General features: G+C 35.4%; 1 protein-coding gene across 1 annotated transcript; it reads right to left on the reverse strand.

Annotated features, from left to right (window-relative positions):
• Window positions 1–2,369: 2,369 nt before the first annotated feature.
• Window positions 2,370–14,730, reverse strand: SULT1B1 (sulfotransferase family 1B member 1; the record flags this gene model as incomplete). Its single annotated transcript, XM_080919182.1, has 7 exons — window positions 2,370–2,491; window positions 4,787–4,967; window positions 7,303–7,397; window positions 7,949–8,075; window positions 10,953–11,050; window positions 14,220–14,348; window positions 14,583–14,730. The coding sequence occupies 7 exons, from the start codon at window positions 14,728–14,730 to the stop codon at window positions 2,370–2,372; spliced, it is 900 nt and encodes a 299-aa protein (XP_080775308.1).
• Window positions 14,731–20,791: the final 6,061 nt, after the last annotated feature.

Consider the following 20,791-nt stretch of genomic DNA (forward strand, 5'->3'; position numbering starts at 1 on the left):
TGAATCAAGAACCTCCGCATAAAACTAGATACACTGAAACTAATGGAAGAGAAAGACAAAGAGGAAAAAAGACTGGAATACATGGACACAGAGGAAAATTTCCTGAAGAGAACACCATTGGCTTACACTCTAAGATGAAGCTTAGACAAATGAGACCTCATAATTTTGCAAAACTTCTGTAAGGCAAAGGACACTGAATATTTCTTCAGGTTCCTCTCAGCCATAAGATATTTTCCTCAGCTGAGAATTCTTTGTAAAAGTGAAGGTAGATGATTCAGGCAACCCATTACAACAAAATTGCTCCCGGTCACAGATACTTACTATTTTTCCAGTAATTTGATGTAACAGATTCTGGGTCACTTTAACTTAGTAAAGATAATAAGTTAAATAGGCATATGCCTGCCTTAACTTACACTTTCCGTGAAAAGAATATTCTCCAAGGTAATGTATATTTTCATACCTGCAAATATTTTATATTAACTTCTATGAGATATTTCTAAGCACTAGAACACGTTTTATAATTAGAAAAAGTATAAAGCATGTTATGAAACAGCTTACTACTTAAGCAGAGATGTGTCTTTGATAGAAGATTGCACTTATACTGTACAACCGTCTTTAGTTTCATTAAAACAGGGCCCTGTTTTAGCTAATACTCACTTGTAAAAACACAAATTATTTAACCACTTACTATTTCACTTATGGTTGATGGATTTACATTGTAAATGAGGCCTCCATCCCTTGAACAGGTAAAGGCAAAATCTAGAGCTTATCAACCAGTGTTAGTTTGGAGACAGTTTTAGATGCAATTTTCCATAGGTTGACATGATATGACCTACAGGCAGAAAACCTTTTCATATAAGGAGATATGAATAGCCATGTCCAAGACAAAATTAGACAAGTATTGGGACAGGGATTCAGTAAGCTTCAGAGATAAGCTTCCTACTCAAAGAAAGAGTTCTAAACAAAATTATGTAACACTGTCATTTCTCAGAGACTTATAAATGAGATAAAATATAGAAAATACTTCTAACATTTCTGCTACAAAATTTGGAACAAATTATCCATAAAACATCTATTCATGTGGCCCTTCTGAATATTCCCCACTGCTTTCTGTGAATGGGACTGATGGTCCTCAGTCTAAAATTTCTTTCTTGGCCACAAGTTAGGAACATTTCAGCTGCAGTGATAATTTCACCTCGTGAAATGAACACACTTAAGCACAAGTAAATTGAGCAGCACACACAGTTCGGTCCCTGAAATTCAAAAGGATCAGTTTAGAGCACCCTCCATGGAGGCAGGTGGGGCAGGAATTGATTACTGCCCCTGAGCAGTCTCTCAGAGATAAGCTCCCATCTCAAGGAAAGAATTTTAAACCAAATTGTAAATCTTTTGATCTTTAGAGACGTAGAATAGATGAGATAAAATATAGAAATATTTCCACCTCTCAGCTACTCAACCAGGGATATGAAATACATTATTGAAGAACCATGGCAGAAGAATGATTGATCAATCACAGACTAGCATGAAAACCCGTAGATAGCCAGGGTGCACAGTATTCTAGATCAGATATTCAGGAGAGGGAAACCAAGGCAAGTGCAGAAGAGGCAACCAGACCCCCCAGAGCTCCGAGGGACTAAACCACCAAACAATAAGAACACAAGGTAGGGGGCACGGCTTCAGCCCCATATGTAGCATAGGATGGCATTGTCTGGCATCAACAGGAAGAGAAGCCCTTGATTCTGTGAAGGCTCCTTTCCTCAGTGTAGGGGAATGCCAGGGCATTAAGATGGGAGTGGAGGGGTGGAAATGGGAGCATCTTCATAGAAGCAGGGTGAGTGAGGAGGGGGAATGGATGACATTTGAAATGTAAATACATAAAATATCCAATAAAAAGTGGGGAAAAATGCAGACCACATGTGACCTTGCAGACTGTTCCAACAGCAAAGGGAACATAACTTTAAGAAGTATTTACTGTTCTCTAAATGCTTTCTCTAAGTACTACTACCTGAGAAACAGAGTGGGAAAGTACAGTCTCCTGTGAAATTTTCTCAAGAAGACAAGTGCAAGTTGCGTGTCCTGAAACAAGTTATAGAGGATGTTATGATAAACTCAGACCAACTTCTATTTTTTCAAAAATCACAAAATTATTTATTTAATTTAGTAGTCACCTAGGAATCTCCAGATATACCCCATTGAAAACTAAGATAACAAAAGGTGGTAGCTCTAGATAATTTGGAATGTTACCTATTGAGGAATGTGTAGGACAAATTTAATCAGTGTTTTAAAAGCACATCCATTTCTCCTTTCCAAATCTTTTTGATTTCCCTGTCAAATTACAATTTCAAGAAATCATATATTCAAGTTGCAGATTAGGCACTCTGACTGTCTGTACAGAACACAAGTGTTGTTCCCGACATTTTCTTCTTATAGACATCATCAAATTTCTCACTTTGGGCTTCTGTGAAGTAATTTTTCCAGTCACCAACAACACCTAAAAATAATAACGCATGAAAGAATAAAACTAATATACAACAATGGAAAGACTGGATACTTAAGGAATGAAGTTGAAATATACTGCATTTGGCTTCAAAGGTAATTGCTAATATGAAAGAACAAAGAAAAGTGCTATTATCTTTATTCTAATTTGGAACTTTGGTGATATAATATATGAAGTTACATTTATATTGATATAAAGGTGTCTGATGAAACTTTAAAATAAACTCATATTGAATAAAAATGACTGCTTTAAAACATTATTTAAAAATAAACATTATCATTTAAAAACAGGCTGACAGCTAAGCTCAGAGTTCACAGTTCAAAGGTGATTTTGAGAGACCTGATTTTCTTCTGTAAGTTTTCATGGGAGAGATGTTATATTTTTCTCACTGCCTTTGGTCATGGAGTTACAGCTCATTGTTCAGGGTTAAGAAGACATTTTATTTTTCAGTTATAAAGCCTGAAAAGAATGTGGACTGTTTATTGTCTAGTAGAGCTATCAAATGGGAAACAGATAGGTTTAATATTTTGTAATTTACAATTGAGAATTCCTTTTTCATTGGAAGGTATTTATCCCCTAATTCACAAGATTTCTACGTCAATTATAATTTAGATGAAAAAAAAACATTAAAACCAAACATATAAATAAGACTTCTAGGCCACCATGAGAAAAATATATGACTTTGAATATTTCAAAGAACAAGTGCCTCATGAAGGTATTCAAGAGGAGCCTGTAGTATACATGAATTATATGTGTATATATATATAAACACTCATCCTACTGAATAAGTAGATGAACAAATGAATCTAGACAATTGCCACAAATATTCTATATTTATGCATAATTTCTGTTTAAAATATAAATTCTTATATATCATTCCATGTAGCATTTTTCCAAACTTTATACCATAGTTGTTACGTTTTACATATTTTGTCAGTGTTGCAAGTAGAACATTGGCTGGATAATTGATGTATTTGATGCTATTGATTTAGAAAGTACTATAATCTAGATAAATTTTGGATCAGTCTAACCACAGGACATGCCATTTTCTTACTCTACAGGATATGTAAAGACAATATTTTTTAGGTCAGCAAGTTTTCCTTAATGATAAAATGTCACAGCACAGAACATAATATATAGACACGGAACTCATCAGTATTTGAATTATCATGAGACTATATCCATTTTCATATGACTGGAGTTAAACTCTTTGGAAAATTACATCCATGACATGAGTGATTTGAACTATTTAAACAAAAGAATTACTTGTTGTCTCTATTAAACAAAATGTATATATAAATAAATGTATATGCATATATATCAGTTCTTCCAAATTAGAAAAATACTAATAACACTTCTTATTTTGTTATATTATAAATTATCTTTGAATACAAATACACTGTTTTTCAAATAAATTTAAACTTTATAGTTTAATAAGATTAAAAGTCTTATTAAAATACCATAATATAATGCATTTCCAAATTATTTTGATTATATGTCTATATCTGCACAGATACTTGGGTTTATTTTTGAACAGCACTAAATGGGATTATATCTATCACTATTCTAATGATATTTTATTAAAAATAATCAAATATTATTGTCACTATTCTAATAAATAATAATCAAAACAGAGGGTGACATTATTAAGAAGAAAACTTTTAATTATTTAAGTTACTAATCTATGAAAAGTGTTGATTTATTATTACTGAAATGGACTATGAGGAAGGAGTCACAATAGATGTGATTTACTTCAGTGTAAACAAATAACTTCAACAGTAAATTCCTAGTCTTTTAACTTAAATTTTGACTTTGCTTACAGTAATTCAGATAGTACCTTGAAGTAGAAGAACTTTTCTGTGAGATAAAAAGACAAACAAACTTCTTTTTGGTGAATTATCTTTATAAAAATCACAATTATTTTTTAAATAATATGAGGATTTAAAGAAGTTACATTTTACTAGGTAGACTGTCATTTGAAAGAAGAGGGTCTAGGACAATTTGTAAAATGGAAGAGAATGATGAACGTGAAATTGCATGTTAATTGTGAAAGTCAGCTATATTTAGAGTAGCAAATGAAGAAGGTGTTTATCGAACCCTTAGGAACTATGTAGCTCACCCTTCTTTGTTAGATTGAATCTCATAAAGTTTTAACTGTAAGAATGTTTAGTTTTCATTGAGTTCCTATGAAGAACAGAAGCTTTACAAAGTTAAATAAAATAGTAGACATTATAGAACTGTTTCTTCACAACAAAGTAAAGGTGGGAGCTACAGCCAGAAGAGTCTTACCTTTTCTCATGAATGGGGACTTGCTGTGATCCATCATCACTGTGGGAATGTGGGTATAGTTGACCAGGGGATTTTCTTTCATCATTTCAAAGGAAGTGTGGTGGACAATCCTGTCCAAGGTTTCTTCATCCAAGGTCTTGTCCAGGAAGCTGGCAATCTTCTTGATTTCCTTCTTTGGGTTCTGTCAGGGGGTTAAATGGTAAATGCAAGAGAATAGAAAATATGTAAAGCACTCACATAATTTACGAAATGACACAATGTAAACAGCTCTGTTCTTACGGTTGAATCTTATGCTATTCAGAAGGTTGAGAAAGGGAGATGATGGACTCAAGGTCATCCATGCTACACAGAAAGGCAATAATTTAACTAAGAAAACAATGAGCTGGGGAGAGAATTCAGTGGTTGAAAAAATACAGTTCTCTTCCAGAAGACTCAAGTTTGATTCCCAGGCCCCTGCATTGCATAGCTCACTTCTCAGGACCCGGCTCCAATGATCTCTCTGAGCTTGTGCATTCAAGTACACAGACACATTCAAGCATAACTACAAAAAAATAACCAAAATTCATCTTTCTTCAGTTTATAGCATAACACGACTTAATATTTGTAATGTTAAGGTATTAAATTAAATCTTTATCGATATATCAAAATATTTTGAAAAGGAAACAATATTGAAACTAAACTTGAGAGATATGATTTAGAATTTAATAAACTGTACTAATTATTGAGATGTTGATGTTAATTCCAAAGAGAAGAAACAGCTTAAATTCTTAGTATAGAAATTTTAAATGTTCTCCAAAGTGATTTTTTAAAAAGTGGATATAGGGCAGAATTAGGTTTGAATAGTTTATATAAATGATAAAAAATTAAAACATGTAAAGAAAAATGTTTTGGGGAAAAATTATAACATTCTAGGACATTTATGAAGAAATTGGACTGTACTTATATTAAATAGGAAAAAATAACATTGTAAAATATTATTAGTTATGTGTGCACACATAAACACGTGTATGTATTGTCAAGACATCTCACATTAAGAGAAGTTTTACTAACATTTTCAGGAAGTGGAGAATGCAGTATCTGCAAAATTATAAAGAAAGAAGAGCTAATGGAATCTTCCCCTGCAACTCATTCTCCATAAACAAGACTAAAACTCTCTCTGTGTGTCTCTCTCTGTCTCTGTCTGTCTCTCTTTCTCTGTCTCTCTCTCTCTTTCTCTCTTTGTGTGTGTGTGTGTGAATGTATAACATTTTTTACGTGACTATATATAACCAAGCAAACTACATCCTACTTAAGAGTAATATATGTGACAGGTTTTAGGGAGATTGAAAAATATTTGGATATTCTTTAAGAACTTCTTGGGATAGTCCATGCATCAATCTGAACATGTTCCTTTAAATAAATCACATCAGCTTCATGAGGAAATTAACCAGTTTAACTCTTCCAAGGATAACATAGTGCCTCACCCAGGATTGGGGTTAGGGTTAGGGTTTCGATTCTCTTTGGAGCTGCAAGCTAACTACAACTTGGGTATAGTCAGAATTTTCAGTTCATTTGAGATAAAATATGAAATATGCTCTGAGTTCTCCCAAAGTAGATTCAGAGAATATTACCACAAAAAGGAGCATATTGCCACTAAGATTTTGGTTACTAAGTGAAGCAGTCAGAAAGCAATCATATTATCAGAGGTTCATTCCATGGATGACTACTGAAGCTTAATATCTGAGTTGAGCACCATATCAATTACTGTAAGCATGGTTCCACAACTGACAGAGTTTTACTTTCCAGGAGAGATTTGAAATTTGAAAGGTGTTCTAAGTTGTATATCTGGATTTTTTTCATGGAAACATTTCCATGTATTTTTCAGTGTTTTGTGAGGGTAGGTGTGATTGTCCAGTTTTGATAGAAAAGCCCAGAATAATGGCAAAAGATATTGCAGTAATATTGAGCCAAGTTACATCACACAAGACTAGCTAAATTCATGAACTAAAATGATTGAGTGAAAAAGTTCAAAAGAATCATAAGAGATATACAACAGAAAACATGATGGCTTGATCCAAGTCCAGAGATAGGAAGAGTATACTTTGTACTATATTCACAACCTAACCAAAATCTTGAAAAACAAAAAGGGAAGATAAAGTCAACATTGAAGGAAGAACATAAGAGTGGTAAAAAATGACATGTTGAAGAACAGAAGAGAAACAACTGGGGGAGCACTCAGATACCAAGCATGTGATCATGAATGAGACATCCTGATAAGTCCAGGACAGAATTTTTGGATGAAAGGAGGGTTGAAAAAAATCACCTAAAAGCTAAAAGAAGAAAAGAGCAAATATTGATAAATTATTTCAGAATTGCAAAGTAGCTACTGATCTGATAGACTTGCAGATAAGGGGCAATGGGTCACAGGAAAACCAATATTTCATGTTGGATTCCAATTTTAACTTGAAAAATAAAACTTAATGATTTTCCTATAACAGAGTGTACATATTATTCAGAATAAATATCTAATATGTTACCTGTTTCAAGTCTTCATAGTATAAAAAAAGTAATGGATGCCCTTCCCTCTTTTCCCACCAACTCTTAACATGATTGAACCATGAACCATAGGCCACTAAAAGAGAAAAGTAATAGTACATTCATGAGTGTTCATCAGATCAAACATTTTCTGGTGGTAAAAATAATGTGAATTTTGATAATCAAATAAACTGAGAACTAAGAATAAGCTTCCAAGAAGGTAAAATTAGCCAATAATAGATGTACAATCAACTTTAAAAACATACAATATTCTAAGTAAGAATAGATTGGTTTCCACTGAGTCATGCCAATACCCATGGAAGATATATTACATAACAGAGTTAGAATCTAAATATCAGAGGTATGGCATGTATATGAGACCTGTGTAATGATGAGCAAAGCATGAAGATGAACTTTTAACACTTGAAATGTGCTTATATGACAGTGATAATTATCATACTTTCAAGTTGAATTTTATGGCAAAAATTTAAATATATTCACTTGCTTACAATGAAATTGAACTTACTAAATTGTATCAAACTTGAACATTCTGACATAAAAATTATGAAAGGAAAATTCAATTATTTAAACTTAGCAATATTTTAAATAAAAACTATTTAATCTTTTAAAGCTAAGACTTAAGCCTACCATTTCCAGCTAGAAATTTCTCCAGATATTCTTCCCAGGTTCCAGGAAAAGGTTGAACATTATTCATTAGGTCAAAATGATAATAGGAGACAGCAACATCCTTGGCATTTCGAGCAAGATAAATCATCTACATAACAAAGGATGAAGAAAAGCAAATGGTGCTGGATTAGTAATAAAGAAATATAGTTGTAAGTTAATAAATCAGCAAAGGGCTTTTTCTTCTAAGAGTTGTGGCTGATAGTGAACTTCTACCACCACCTCTTTCTCATCCTTCTCCTCCTCCTCCTCCACCTCCTCCTCCCTCTCCCCCTTTTCCTCCTTCTTCTCCACCACCAATACTACTACCACCTCTTCCTCCTTCTCCTCCTCCCCCTCCTTCTTTTGGAGGAATGGGTTTATTTGACTTATATGTTATAGTTCATAATCAGAGAACACCAAGGCAGGAAGTAAAACAAAGGTGACAAAGGAACACTGCACATTGCTTATTGGCTTGCTTCCCTCAGCCTCTACCCCCATTTTTTTCTAGGTATCTCTTCTCTCTCATTCTTCTATTGCATTCCCCCTTCTCTCCTCCTAATTTATTCCCCCATACCTCCCTTCTCAACCCACCATGAACTATTAAGTCTCATCAGGACTCAGCACATGCTTTTCCACTGAAGCCAGACAACGCAGCCCAGCTTTAGGAAAGGGATCCAAAGGCAGGGAGCAAAATCCAATTCTAAGTCAGCTCCTGCTCCAATTGTTAGAGGACCCACATTAAGACTAAGCTGCACAGATGGGGTGAGGGCTAGATACAGTCCATTCTTGCTCTTTGGTTGGTTATTAAGCCTCTGTGAGCCCCAATGTGCCCAAGTGAGTAGGTGCTCTATAGATTTTCCTTTAGGGACCCTTTTGACTCTCTCAGTTCTTCCTATGATTCTTCCATAAGATGCCCTAAACTCTGCTTAATGTTTATCTGTGGGTTTCTGCCTCTGTTTCCATCAACTTCTAAGAGCACTGCTAACATAGAATCTCTTCTCATGAACTTACTAAGGTTTTGGTTAGCATACAAAGATAATGCTTTCATATACAAGCATGATTACACTTTGTTTTTACCTTATGCAGCCCAAATTCTTTATATAAACTCAAGTAAGAAGAACTAGATAATTGGCATAGTAGAGTTACCACCAAAGACACCGTGAATTTTTCAGGCAAATACATGGAATTTGAGAATAGAATTCTGAGGGAAGTAACCCAGATCCAAAAGAACATACATGGGATATACTCACATGGTGTGTAATATAAGTGGAGATTAGCTATAAAATACAAGATACCTACACTACATTCCACAAACCAAAATAAATAAATAAGAGAGAAGGTCCAATAGAGGATGCTGAATCTCAATTAAGGAGGGAAAATAAAATAGTTGTAGGATGAAAATGGAAGGGGAGAGAACCGTGGGAAAGGGGATGGGGAAGAAAAAAAGGAGGAGTTCAAGATCAGGTGTGGGGAAGGACAGGAGAAATGTCAAGATTGCAATGAGACTGAATGGAGATTTGTAACTGTCAGGTGGGAAGGTCAGAAGCATGCCAAGACCTGGGATAGGGGAGGAGCCCAAGAATCAGTGAGGGTGACCATAGCTGGGACACACATCATTGAGGTTATGGGATCTGAAGAGGCCACCTCCTTTAGCTATACAAAAATCCTATTGGAGTGATAGGGACACCAACCTACCCACAATGCTTTCTACCTCAACTTTATTCTGTTTACAAGAAATGTAGGGAAGGGAAGAGGAACAGAGACTGAGAGGATGGTCAACAAATAAGTATCTCAACTAGAGACACATTTTGCACGGAAGCTCCAATGTCTAACATTATTAACTCTGCTATGCTTGCAGACAGGAGTCTAGCATGTGTGTCCTGTGAGAGGCACCACCCAGCAGGTGACTCAGACACTAACAGTCAAACAGTGGATGGAGCTTAGGGACTCTTATGTAAGAAAGAACAGCAGGAAGGATTGCAGCCCTGAAGGGGATAGGATCTCCACAGGAAGACCAACAGAATTAACCAACCTAGACCCTTGGGTCTCTCAGAGAATGAACCACCAACCAAAGAGCATACAGGACTAGATGTAGGCCCTCTGCACATATGTGGCAGCTTTATACCTTGGTCTCCGTGTCAGTCCTGAACCACTGGAACTGGACTATCCCAAAATCTGTTGCTTGTATGTGGGGTATGGTTTTCTATCTGGGCTGCCTTGTCTGGCCTCAGTGGGAGAGGATGTGCCTAGCCTTGCTAAAAAGACTTGATATGACAGCTTGGGAGGATACAGGGGCAAGCCTACCTTCTCAAAGGAGGAGAGGAGGGGTGGAGATGAATTGTGGGGGGAGTTGACAGGAAGTGGGGCAGTGACAGATGGAAAGTAAATAAGCAAAAAGAAAGAAAAACAAATGATTAACTTTTGAACAACTTGAAATTTCTTGCTGAGTAAACAGTCAGTCACAAATACTTCACTAAATAATGTCAACAGACGTCAGGGAAAACATACACATTCTTTTCTTAATACTTTTTGTAGAATAAACATTACCATGGGGCAGAAAGGGGATAAAAGTGGAAATATGGTGCTGTTACATTAAGTTTAGAAACTTTATATATATAAAATGAAATTAATTTTAAAAATTTTAACCGTTGATGGTGGCAAGCACCTACTATTGTAGAATTTGGAGGCTTGGAGAAGGAAGATTAAGAAAGTGAGGCAACTCTGGAACATGTAGTGATAGCTTGTCTCAAAAAAACAAAACAGAACCAAAAGAAAAAAAGAGGAGTCAAGGAAAGGGACCAGAAGAGGGGAGGAGATGAAAAACAATAGATGAGAGAAACACTGCCAGCAGAGAGAAGAGAAAAAATGGAGCACTTTCTAGTGTAGTTTAGTTTGCTGTATCAAAAAGCATGCTACTACTTCTCATAACATGAGTAGATAAATGGAGAGGTTCAACTGGAAGCTTGGCCTGTAGTCCACCATGTACCTTGCACTTGTTCTCCCAGAAGGATTTGGGGAGTAGATCAATTGGAAGATGTGTCTTTATAACCCGAGGTGATGGAGCTTTCTTCAAGAGTTCAATACCTGGAAATTTCATGTTAGAACGTAGAAAGATCAGAGTATCAAAGAACCTAAGATTTCTTCATCTTCCCTACAAATATTTGTCAATGCTATTTTACTGTGTGCATGAACATGTGTGCTTGTGTGAGTGCATGAATGTGTGTGTGCTTGTTCATGTGCATGTGCGTGTGTGTGTGTGTGTGTGTGTGTGTGTGTGTGTGTGTGTGTGTATGCGTGGTTTAGATGTGTATATCTGTCACAGCACTCTTGTGGAAGTCAAAGAACAACTTTCAAGAGTCCAACCTTTCCTTGTGAGTTCCAGATTCCTGTATGTATGCAGCAATCACTGTTCCCTACTGGGTCATCTCACTGTCCTTCAACACACTTTTTCATTTTTGAGCAATATTAAGTACAGGTGAATTTTAAATCTACTACAGTCAGTTTTCAGAATTCCAGAAGGTAGTATCACTCAACAGGTAACAGTGTATGGTTTGACATTTACCTCACTGTGTTTTAATGTCTACTATCATTTTTCTCCTTGTGAGATATTTTAAAATTATTTGTGAGTCTTGTTCTTTTGTTCTGTTGCAAGAATTTGGTATAAAACACTTAGTAACTTAAAATTTTTCGGATCTATTTCTTCAGAATTTTATTACATCTATTTCTATTATGTCTTTCATATAAATCTTAAAGTCATACAAATACTTTAATTTCTGTATTACTTAAAACTACTCTAATCTTTAAAATAACTGTTAAGAAAACATACTCTTGATATTTTAAATATGAGTGCATTTTTTTCTGAAAAGAAAACACATATCTTATTAATCAACTCTAAACGATTACTTGTTTTAATCATTTATGATTTATAATAGGATGTACAGATGCAGTGTTCTGGATAACACTTACTTGATTGCAATACTGCATACACCTTGTCATCATGGCTCAAAGATTTTATCCCAATGCTCAAGACACTGAGGCATGAGAACCTTACATTCAAGATCAGCTTAGACTATTTAGAGATGTCCTTGATAGCCTATTCTTTATAGGGAACATTTTGCAAAAGAAATGCACTCTTTCCTGTGTTCTCATGCTTAGTGCCTATGTCCATTCTATTATATACATGATAATATAATAGACAACATATAATTATAATAGAATTAAAATTCAGAACAAGCATGTGATTTATGTTATTTACCAATGAACATCTTGTTGACTGAACTTCATGGTCACAACGAATACTAAATACAACCCTATTATAACAGTAGAAATAAGGTCATGAAAATCAAATAAAAAATCTAAGATGACCAGTTAAATTTGAATTTTAGATAAATGACATATTTTTCATGTGTGTCTTTCTAAAAATTATTTGAGATGGGATTCTTCTAAATTAAATGTTTTATTGTATGAATTTTAAATGTAATTGGAAGTTGGATGCCCTGAATTTATCTAAATATATTAACTAAAAACTTTAAAAGTTCCACGTCAGATCTCAAGTCTCCAAACCAGTAGTGACAGCCATGTTTGCCAGTACAGGGAAATCCAAGCTGTATCTCCTATAAGCATGAGTTCCCCACTGTAATTCTTAGGCTGTCTTTCCCATGCCTGTTTTCCTTGTTTCTCCCTCAAATTTCATAAAGGATTTGTCATTTTCCATTGTCTCAGAGCCATTTTTCAAATGAGGTGGTTTAAACAAGCCTTTTATATTATGAGTATGATGTCTTAGAGTTTATGAATGTGTCACAGGTATCCACAATTGACTCTAGAGTAAATCCAAACTACCACCTTCATCTCTCCATTAAACTTCAACAGACCTCTCTGTGGCAATTGACTTCACCCTTAACCCTGCCTTCAGCAGCAATCCCAGACGATCATGTCTACAATATTTGGTTTTATAATTTTCTGTGGTATTAAAGTGATTGTTATTTTTCAAGCTTTTATTTTCCCTTCTACTTTAGACAGCAACTACCAGCAACAGATCCCTTTCTTTGGGAGTTACAAACCTTGTTATGAGCCATCTCCAGGGTAGTAAGAAATTTAGATGTTTAAATTGAAGTATGGGGAGGAGTATTTCCATTCTTCTGTGTTCTTTTCTAGGTTCTCAGCAGGTTTACTTACAAAGACCAGGGTTTCCCAGTCCCTCCTAGCTTTTAGATCTTCTTTTCTCCACTATGGAAATAAACCTCTTCATGATGGCAGTTTTATGGATGACTATTATATTGTAATTCTATATTACACAGTTGTTGGTCCGCAGCCTTGCTTCCAAGGGTGAATTGTGCTAAAAGTTGCCAAATGAATATCCTCCAACTGATTATTTAAAACATCCAATACCCGAAATCTAACATTTTACAAAGAATTGTTAATAACCTTGCCCATATATCTTCTTCCAAAGTTCCAAAAACCCCTGGCTTCATAGTACACTTGGCAACCTAAATAAAAAAAAAACTTCTGGATTCCACCTTCATTCTTCATTTTCCTCATTCTTCTTAGGTTATCTGTCAGTCAACCAATCTAAAGTATATCTCTAAAATTATAAATTTAATCTTACATAGCCACTAGACTGGACTTTGTATTATAAACACCAAAAATGCTACTCAATGACTCCTACATGCCTAAAGCCATTAAATATCTTTCCTATCATGTTTAGAATAAAATTAAAGAAACTTTTAAGCATTTCCCATTTCTATATTTAATCCTGCATGGTATGATTTTAAGTTGCTTCCCACCCTGCTCCTTCCTTTAATTGCTACAATTTCTTTAGGCCACGTGTTACCCTAAGGGTTTTTATGCATCAGTCCATCAACATGTGGATGGTTCATGTTCCTGCATTATGTTTGCCCAAAATACCTGTAAAATTTTGGGCCTTCACAATGTGTAGATCAAACTGAATGTGCCATCTAAAACAATTTGTCCAGTGGTTATACCTCACACAGTTTTATTCTTCGGCTCTGTGCGAGTAGTAAAATTGATAAGATAATTTACTTTCAAATGTTACACTATTTCTTTACATCCCTTATAGATGCATATTTTACTAATAATTCTATAAACTACAGTGATTCATTCTTTATAACTATGCAAATGTCTGTTCTTGGTTTATTTTTTTACTCTTCCTTTTACGGAGTTGAAATTACAAATAGGAGAGTGTTGGTGAGAAAACTCTTGTAAGAATTATCATCACCAGAGGATCTGATCTTACCTGACACTCTTATTCCAGGGACACTCAATTCCAGCATTGGAACTTTAGAGGTGATAAAATCTCGCTTACATTTTTCAACATTTCCATCATTTAGAACCATGTCTACAATTTCACCAAGCCAAGTAGTACCTGTAACAGAAGGCATGATCAGTCTCTTTGCCTTAAAGGTTTGGTTTAATTATTTAATGACTTACTCTGTAAGAAACTCACACATGTAAACATGAAATGTTTATTTCTTCCTTCTAAATTCTAACATATTCCTTCACCAGTCCCCATACCAGCTCTGAACAGACACATGAAGGGAAAAAAATGTAAGACAAAAAAGGCAGGTTAGGCCTGCATGATTCAGGATACAGAACTCACCTGATTTAGGATAAGTGGCTATTACAATGTCATCTGGTTTGCTCTGGAACTCTTCAATCTTTTCCCAATTGAGCGCAAAAGCATAGACCATGGGGTAACCATGGATGATCGTCAGATCTTTTCTCCAAACATCTTCGGCGGTACTCATTTTTATAGCAGACTGTACAGATGTTGAAGAGGCTCCCTGTTAACAGTTAAGCTGAGGAGAAACAGAAGGCATAGAAGGAGCAAAAATCAGATCTATGTAACAAGTGTTATACTTAAGACACCACAGTATGATACAAAGTGAACTTTGACTTTATCACAGTGCACACAGAAAACACAATGGGTATCTTGTGGCAAGGGCAGTAGTTGACTCTCTGACAGGAGGACAAAGGTCTTCAGTAGAACCTTTTAAAGAAAGAGGACTATGTGTCTGTAAACTAAGTCTTTTTTTTATAAATGCAGAAAGTTCTCCATTTATAGTAAAATATCAGCAAGTTAGCTGTCCTCATTTTTCATTTATTGCCATTCTGATTTTTAAACTGAAAACCCTGTGTACATTTTGTCCTCTTCTCGGACCTGTTTCTTTGTCACTAGTCTTAAGGAAATGATTCAGGATGCTACAAATCTGTGTGCATGTCCACACATGTAAATGTAGACTTCAGCTATATTGAGCATCTTGGAAATGTGGATATTTTGATTTCTATTAAATTTGATTAAATCACCCATAAAGTCTTAATTTTTTAATTTAGTTTCTAGTACTGTTTTTTATAATTATAATGTAAAATAACATGTCAGATACAAGTTCTGGTCTGTGAATAAATACCTGGGCTATTGGTCTTTTCTGAGATCTCATTAGAAATCCAGGACACCCAGGTCCCAATGTAGACTTAGCATCTACAGTTTAACAATATTCTGAAATTCCCTAAAATAAGCAATTCCTGAAAATTTAAGAAGGATGATTACTCAGTTACTTTAGTTGTTAATCTCTAACAATATAGGTCATAGATATGTAATTGATTAAAATGGATTCAATGTCTTCAAGAAAATACGTTGCTTTACTGTTGCTTTACTTATGTTTGTTACCCATTATCACCATTCCTTATCCAGTCTTTTTAAAAGTTATTTTATTTATTAACATTTCAAATGTTGCCCCCTTCCCAGTTTCTCCTCCAAGAGTTATTCACCCCTGTCACCTCTCTAAGCAGTCTTAAGGCATACCTTTCATTTTGTATTCAGAATGCTGAAGCAGCTTTAACCTCTTTGATCCGAGGCTTACCAAAAAGGAGTGGCCAACAGGAATGGACTTTGGCCTGCTCACTGACTCATTGTGTGTTTACTCTGGGCCCAGCCCTGTGTTTTAAGAGGGCTGTGACTTAACTCACCCAAATAAAAGTCCTTGCAATTTGAAAGGGGATTTCTTTTCAGCCAAGGATTTAATTCTTCTCCACCTAAACCTCAAGTTCCTCTCACAGGAAAACACTGACTGAAGGGAATGGAGTGTGCAGTGTAAGAACAATGTATCCATTTGTGAGCCCAGCATCATCCCAGGGAAGGCATCCCATGAGCAGTTCTGCAGCCTGCCTGTTACCAGGCTGAGTGAACAGAGAGAATGGTTACTTCTGAGTTCAGTATTGTACAGGAAAAGGAGGACAGAGGACATAGGACAGAAAAGGTACCAGATGATCAGTATTGTTGAGCCAGACATGCCGATACATGGTGTTCCCTGTAAAATATGAAACCTACTCACAAAAAGCCTTTAAATCATGCAAGAAAAGAGATGGGGAATTTTTTCAGTTATAAATTACACAACATAGAACATCTTCCTTTAATTAAAGTACCTAAAATTCATTCTAGGAACAACCAAGAGATTAAAATAGGATTAAACAATGTATCTTAGGAGACAGTAACCCAGTCATCTGAGTCATCACTAAGACTGGGTGGTTCTCAGAATGAAAAGACCTGTCTCTGATCAGAAATATTTGTGAGGCACAGTACTGAAAAACAAGAAAGGAAGGAAGGGAGGGAGGAAGAAAAAAATTCCATTTCTGCTACTCACTGCCCCCCTACCCCCAGCAGAGTCTGTTTATAGTAAATAAATAGCAAAGTTTGTTTCTGTCTGCTACACATAAACCTAGCTCCTAATCACAACCTCCAGTTATCACATTCTGTGCTCTCCACAGCCTAAGCAAGTGCATTAAACACTGAATGTAAGGGTGGAGAAAGAAATAAACATTCCAGAAGGGTTTCCTTTTTCCTGAATGGGCTTAAAGTTCCTAAGAACCTCTACATAGCACCCCCCAAGTCCCAGCATGCTTCAGACTCGTCCTGCTGAACCTACAGAGTTAAAATTAAATACTTGAGGTTAGATGGTCTTAGCATGGTAAGACAATAAGTAAGACATTAATGGGGAATTAGACATTACCGAAAAGATACTCAAATTGCAACAGTGCTCAAAATAGACTCCTGTGGGTCTACAGTGCTCTATGATTATAGGACAAATGCCTGCGGAAAAGCGATTTAGAAATAAATTTCACTTTACATTGTGATCTCATTGCTTTACCTTTAGTCAGAAGGGGGGCTGCTGTGAAGAACCTTCCGAGTTGGAAGTGAGAAGGGTGGGAACCTCATACGGTGCTCCAGAAAGAAAGAAAGAAAAGTTCAACAAGGACCTAAGCAAAGCAATCTGAGACTTTACACGCAGCAAAGATTGGAAGGGTTGAAGTCCATGCAAACACACACTCAAAGACCTGCTGCTGTTTCCACAGCTGTAAGAAATAGCCATGTATGAGGAAGAAATAGCTCAGGGTGATGACTGGAAGCTAGGAATCCATAGATCACTGGGGTGTTACTTCTCCAGGACTTCAGAAAGTCTGACTAAAATCCCAAGAGGAAAGAGCAAATCTTCCAGTCGCTTCTCATTTGAGAAGCCCTTTCGATAAGTTTGACCACGGTGACATGTGATTGCGTTATAGTTATACATGTTTCTTTTTAATCTAAAACAAGTCTGAGTTTGCTATTCTTTTACCCCCCTTTTTAAAATTAGATGCTCTGCATTTACATTTGAGATGTTATCCCTTTACCCCATGCTGCTCCCATCTCCTCTCTCCCTCTAGTTGACTTCACAAAGGTGCACTCCCTTCTGATCCCCCTCTCCACCCCATTGCCTTAGCCTAGGAGCAGAAACACACGGGGCAGAAAGGACAGCTCCCAAATGACTGTGACTCTCCTCATCTCTGTGATTTTCTGAGTTCCATCTCTCCCACAGAAACATGCTATTGTATTCTGTTTCCAACCTTTTAACCACCCTACAAATTCCCTTTCATCCAACTGCCGAAAGGAAAGATTTGATTACAAACAGAACATTGGTGTCCAGTTTAGATGCAATGAATGGCACCAGATAGGCCTGGTAAGTATGACCCAGCTTGGAAGCATCTTAAAGGGTAGAAAGAAACTAAAACTTCTGTTTAGATCAACAATTTATATAGGATTTCTTAGGGAAATTTTTAAATCAAGATTTGCCTTTAAAGGATATTCCTGATTCCCAATGTTTGTGGCATATTGTTTTTGCGCTTTTGCTTTTACATTTTGCCCATTAGAAACTATAATATTGTATTATAATTATTAATTTTAAACCACAGTTTACTATTAAGAAAATGTGTTTTGTGTCCTTGGAAAGATTTTTTTTGAAACATTGTTAAACATTGTAACATTTGTGGAAATTTAAAATTCTATCTGAAAAAATATAAACACATTTTTCATTGTGCTGTCGAACAATGATAATAGCAAACTTTGGATGTAGTAGCACATAATCTTAAAAGATATTCTTGTCACATTCTTTAGATGACAGTTAATTGGACTCATCAGTTTTAACATCACCCATTAGTGTAAATTGTTTTAACACATTTTATGATTGTATATATTAAAGCATCTTTAAAATCGCTTTTATTCTAGGAATTGAACACATAATTCAAGTGGTCATTTAAAAAATGTTATAGTATATGCAATTTAATGTTTATATTATAGCCTAATGTATTTGAATTAGAGTTTAATTTATATATGCTTTTTTAAAATGATCTTTAATCTTTTGTTGCAGTCCAGTCATTTTCCCCCTCCCAGTCTGTTCTCCAACAGTTTTCTCATTCCATTTCCCACCTCACCCCACCCTGACTTACCCTGCCAGGCCTCCCTACTCCCTGTGGCCTCAGGCCCATTGTGGGTTAGGCACATATTCTCTCACTGAGGCCAGACTGGGCTGTACTGTGCTGTATATGTGTTGGGGGCCTCATACCAGCTGGTGAATGCTGCCTGGTTAGTGGCTTAGTTTCTGAGAGATCTCAGGGACCAGGTTAGTTGAGACTGCTGGTCTTCTTATGGGATCGCCCTCCTCCTCAGCTTCTTCCAGCCTTTCCCTAATTCAAGCACAGGGGTCTCCAGCTTCTATCTACTGTTGGGCCTCTTTGAGGGCAGCCATGCTAGGCTCCTGTCTGTAAGCACACCATAGCATCAGTAATAGTGTCAGGCCTTAGAGACTCCCCTTAAGCTGGATCCGAATTTGGACTGGTCTTTGAACCTCTTTTCCCTCAGTGGCTTGTTCATTTTTTGTCCCTGAAGTTCTTTTAGACAGAAACAATCCTGGGTCAGAGTTTTTGACTATGGGATAGCAACGCCATCTTTCCACTTGATATCCTGTGTATGATTAGAGTTTATATAAGTTTTGTAAGAAAATGAATTCTTTTTAGAGAGAGACTATTTTATACTTTTAAAAACTTGCATTTCAAAGGAACATTGAAACACTCTAAGTGCATATTCCTGTCAGGTGTATATTTGTGAGGAACAGGTTTTTGAATTTTAACCATGCATGACTTTAATTATCACAGTTTTTAATGTTTTCAAGGCAAGTTTTTCACAAATTGTTAATAACAGTACCCTGAATAGAATTACCCAAGGGCAATGGTGACATCTTCTAAACACTTCAAAAAGCATGTTACAAAGAATGGCAATTAGGCAGTAACCTAGAAGTAGTAACTGCTGTTTTGCTGAGTTGTACTGGAGTCAAAATCCACAATTGCTTTTCTGATCTATGAGTCAGCATTTACTCTAACAGTATGTAAGTCCTGCATTTCTCTGGAAAGTCAAAGCTTCTGTCTATGTGGTATCTTTTCTAAATTCCTTCTTATGGATCTGTGGACACCTAGAAGAAACCAGTTTGTTCCCAATATTTTCTATGTTATATTCTGACAATACAAAAATCATTTCACTTTTTAACGTAAACGATCATGTGACTTTGCATTTACATAAATGCAAATATGTACATAATCTGAAAATTATGCTCATATATATAGAGAAAATATGGTGTGGACTCAGAGAAACAATGGAGAAGGTGTCGTTAATAATGTTGATAGCTGTATTTTTCTAATTGGGAATTCCACATGAATACTACAGCACTAATATTTGAATGAGATTCATGGTTCATCTACATTGCAGGGTTATAGCATTTTCTGTACAATGTTCAAAATGTCTCATGGTCAACTGCATTATTGTATTAAAAATAGTAATAAAACCTAGCTTTATACCTTTAAGGTAAGTAAATATGCTGATGTGTTCAAAATCCAATTAAATACTTTCTATACAAATACAAATATATAATAGAATATACATAAATATGTAATAGAATTTGGATTAAATATTTTGAGATGACAAATGCTTTGATTTGATATTTATATTAGAGAAACAGATGCCAGTTATTCATGTGACAAAACAGATTTCATTATTTTATAAATTTATGATGGGGACACATTGCTTAAATTATTCATGATACATTATCTATATCATTAAAATGCTGGTAATGCCAAAACAAAAAGCAATAAAAGCCCTTCAGACGAAAGTAAATCAAATAGGAAACTAAATATGGATTAGGAAAATTTGTAAAATCAGTCCACAAATATAAGACAAATTTCTATATAGATCTTAACTATATGCTGTTAACAGAATTAAATAAGAGTTGAAAGAACAGTCATGTAATTTTATTTGAATGTTTTAAAACTTAGCAAATTTGGTTTTGTTCATATATATATATATACATATGCATATAAGTATACATATATATACATATACATATACTTCACTTTCTTAGAAGTAAGTCTGTAACTGATGGGATAATCCTTCTTACCTGTTGTCTTAAAGAAAGGCAAGACTTAAATGACTCAATGTCAAAATAAATACCT

Source organism: Micromys minutus (genome assembly GCF_963924665.1).
Source record: "Micromys minutus genome assembly, chromosome: 1".
In the NCBI taxonomy this organism is placed as follows: domain Eukaryota; kingdom Metazoa; phylum Chordata; class Mammalia; order Rodentia; family Muridae; genus Micromys; species Micromys minutus.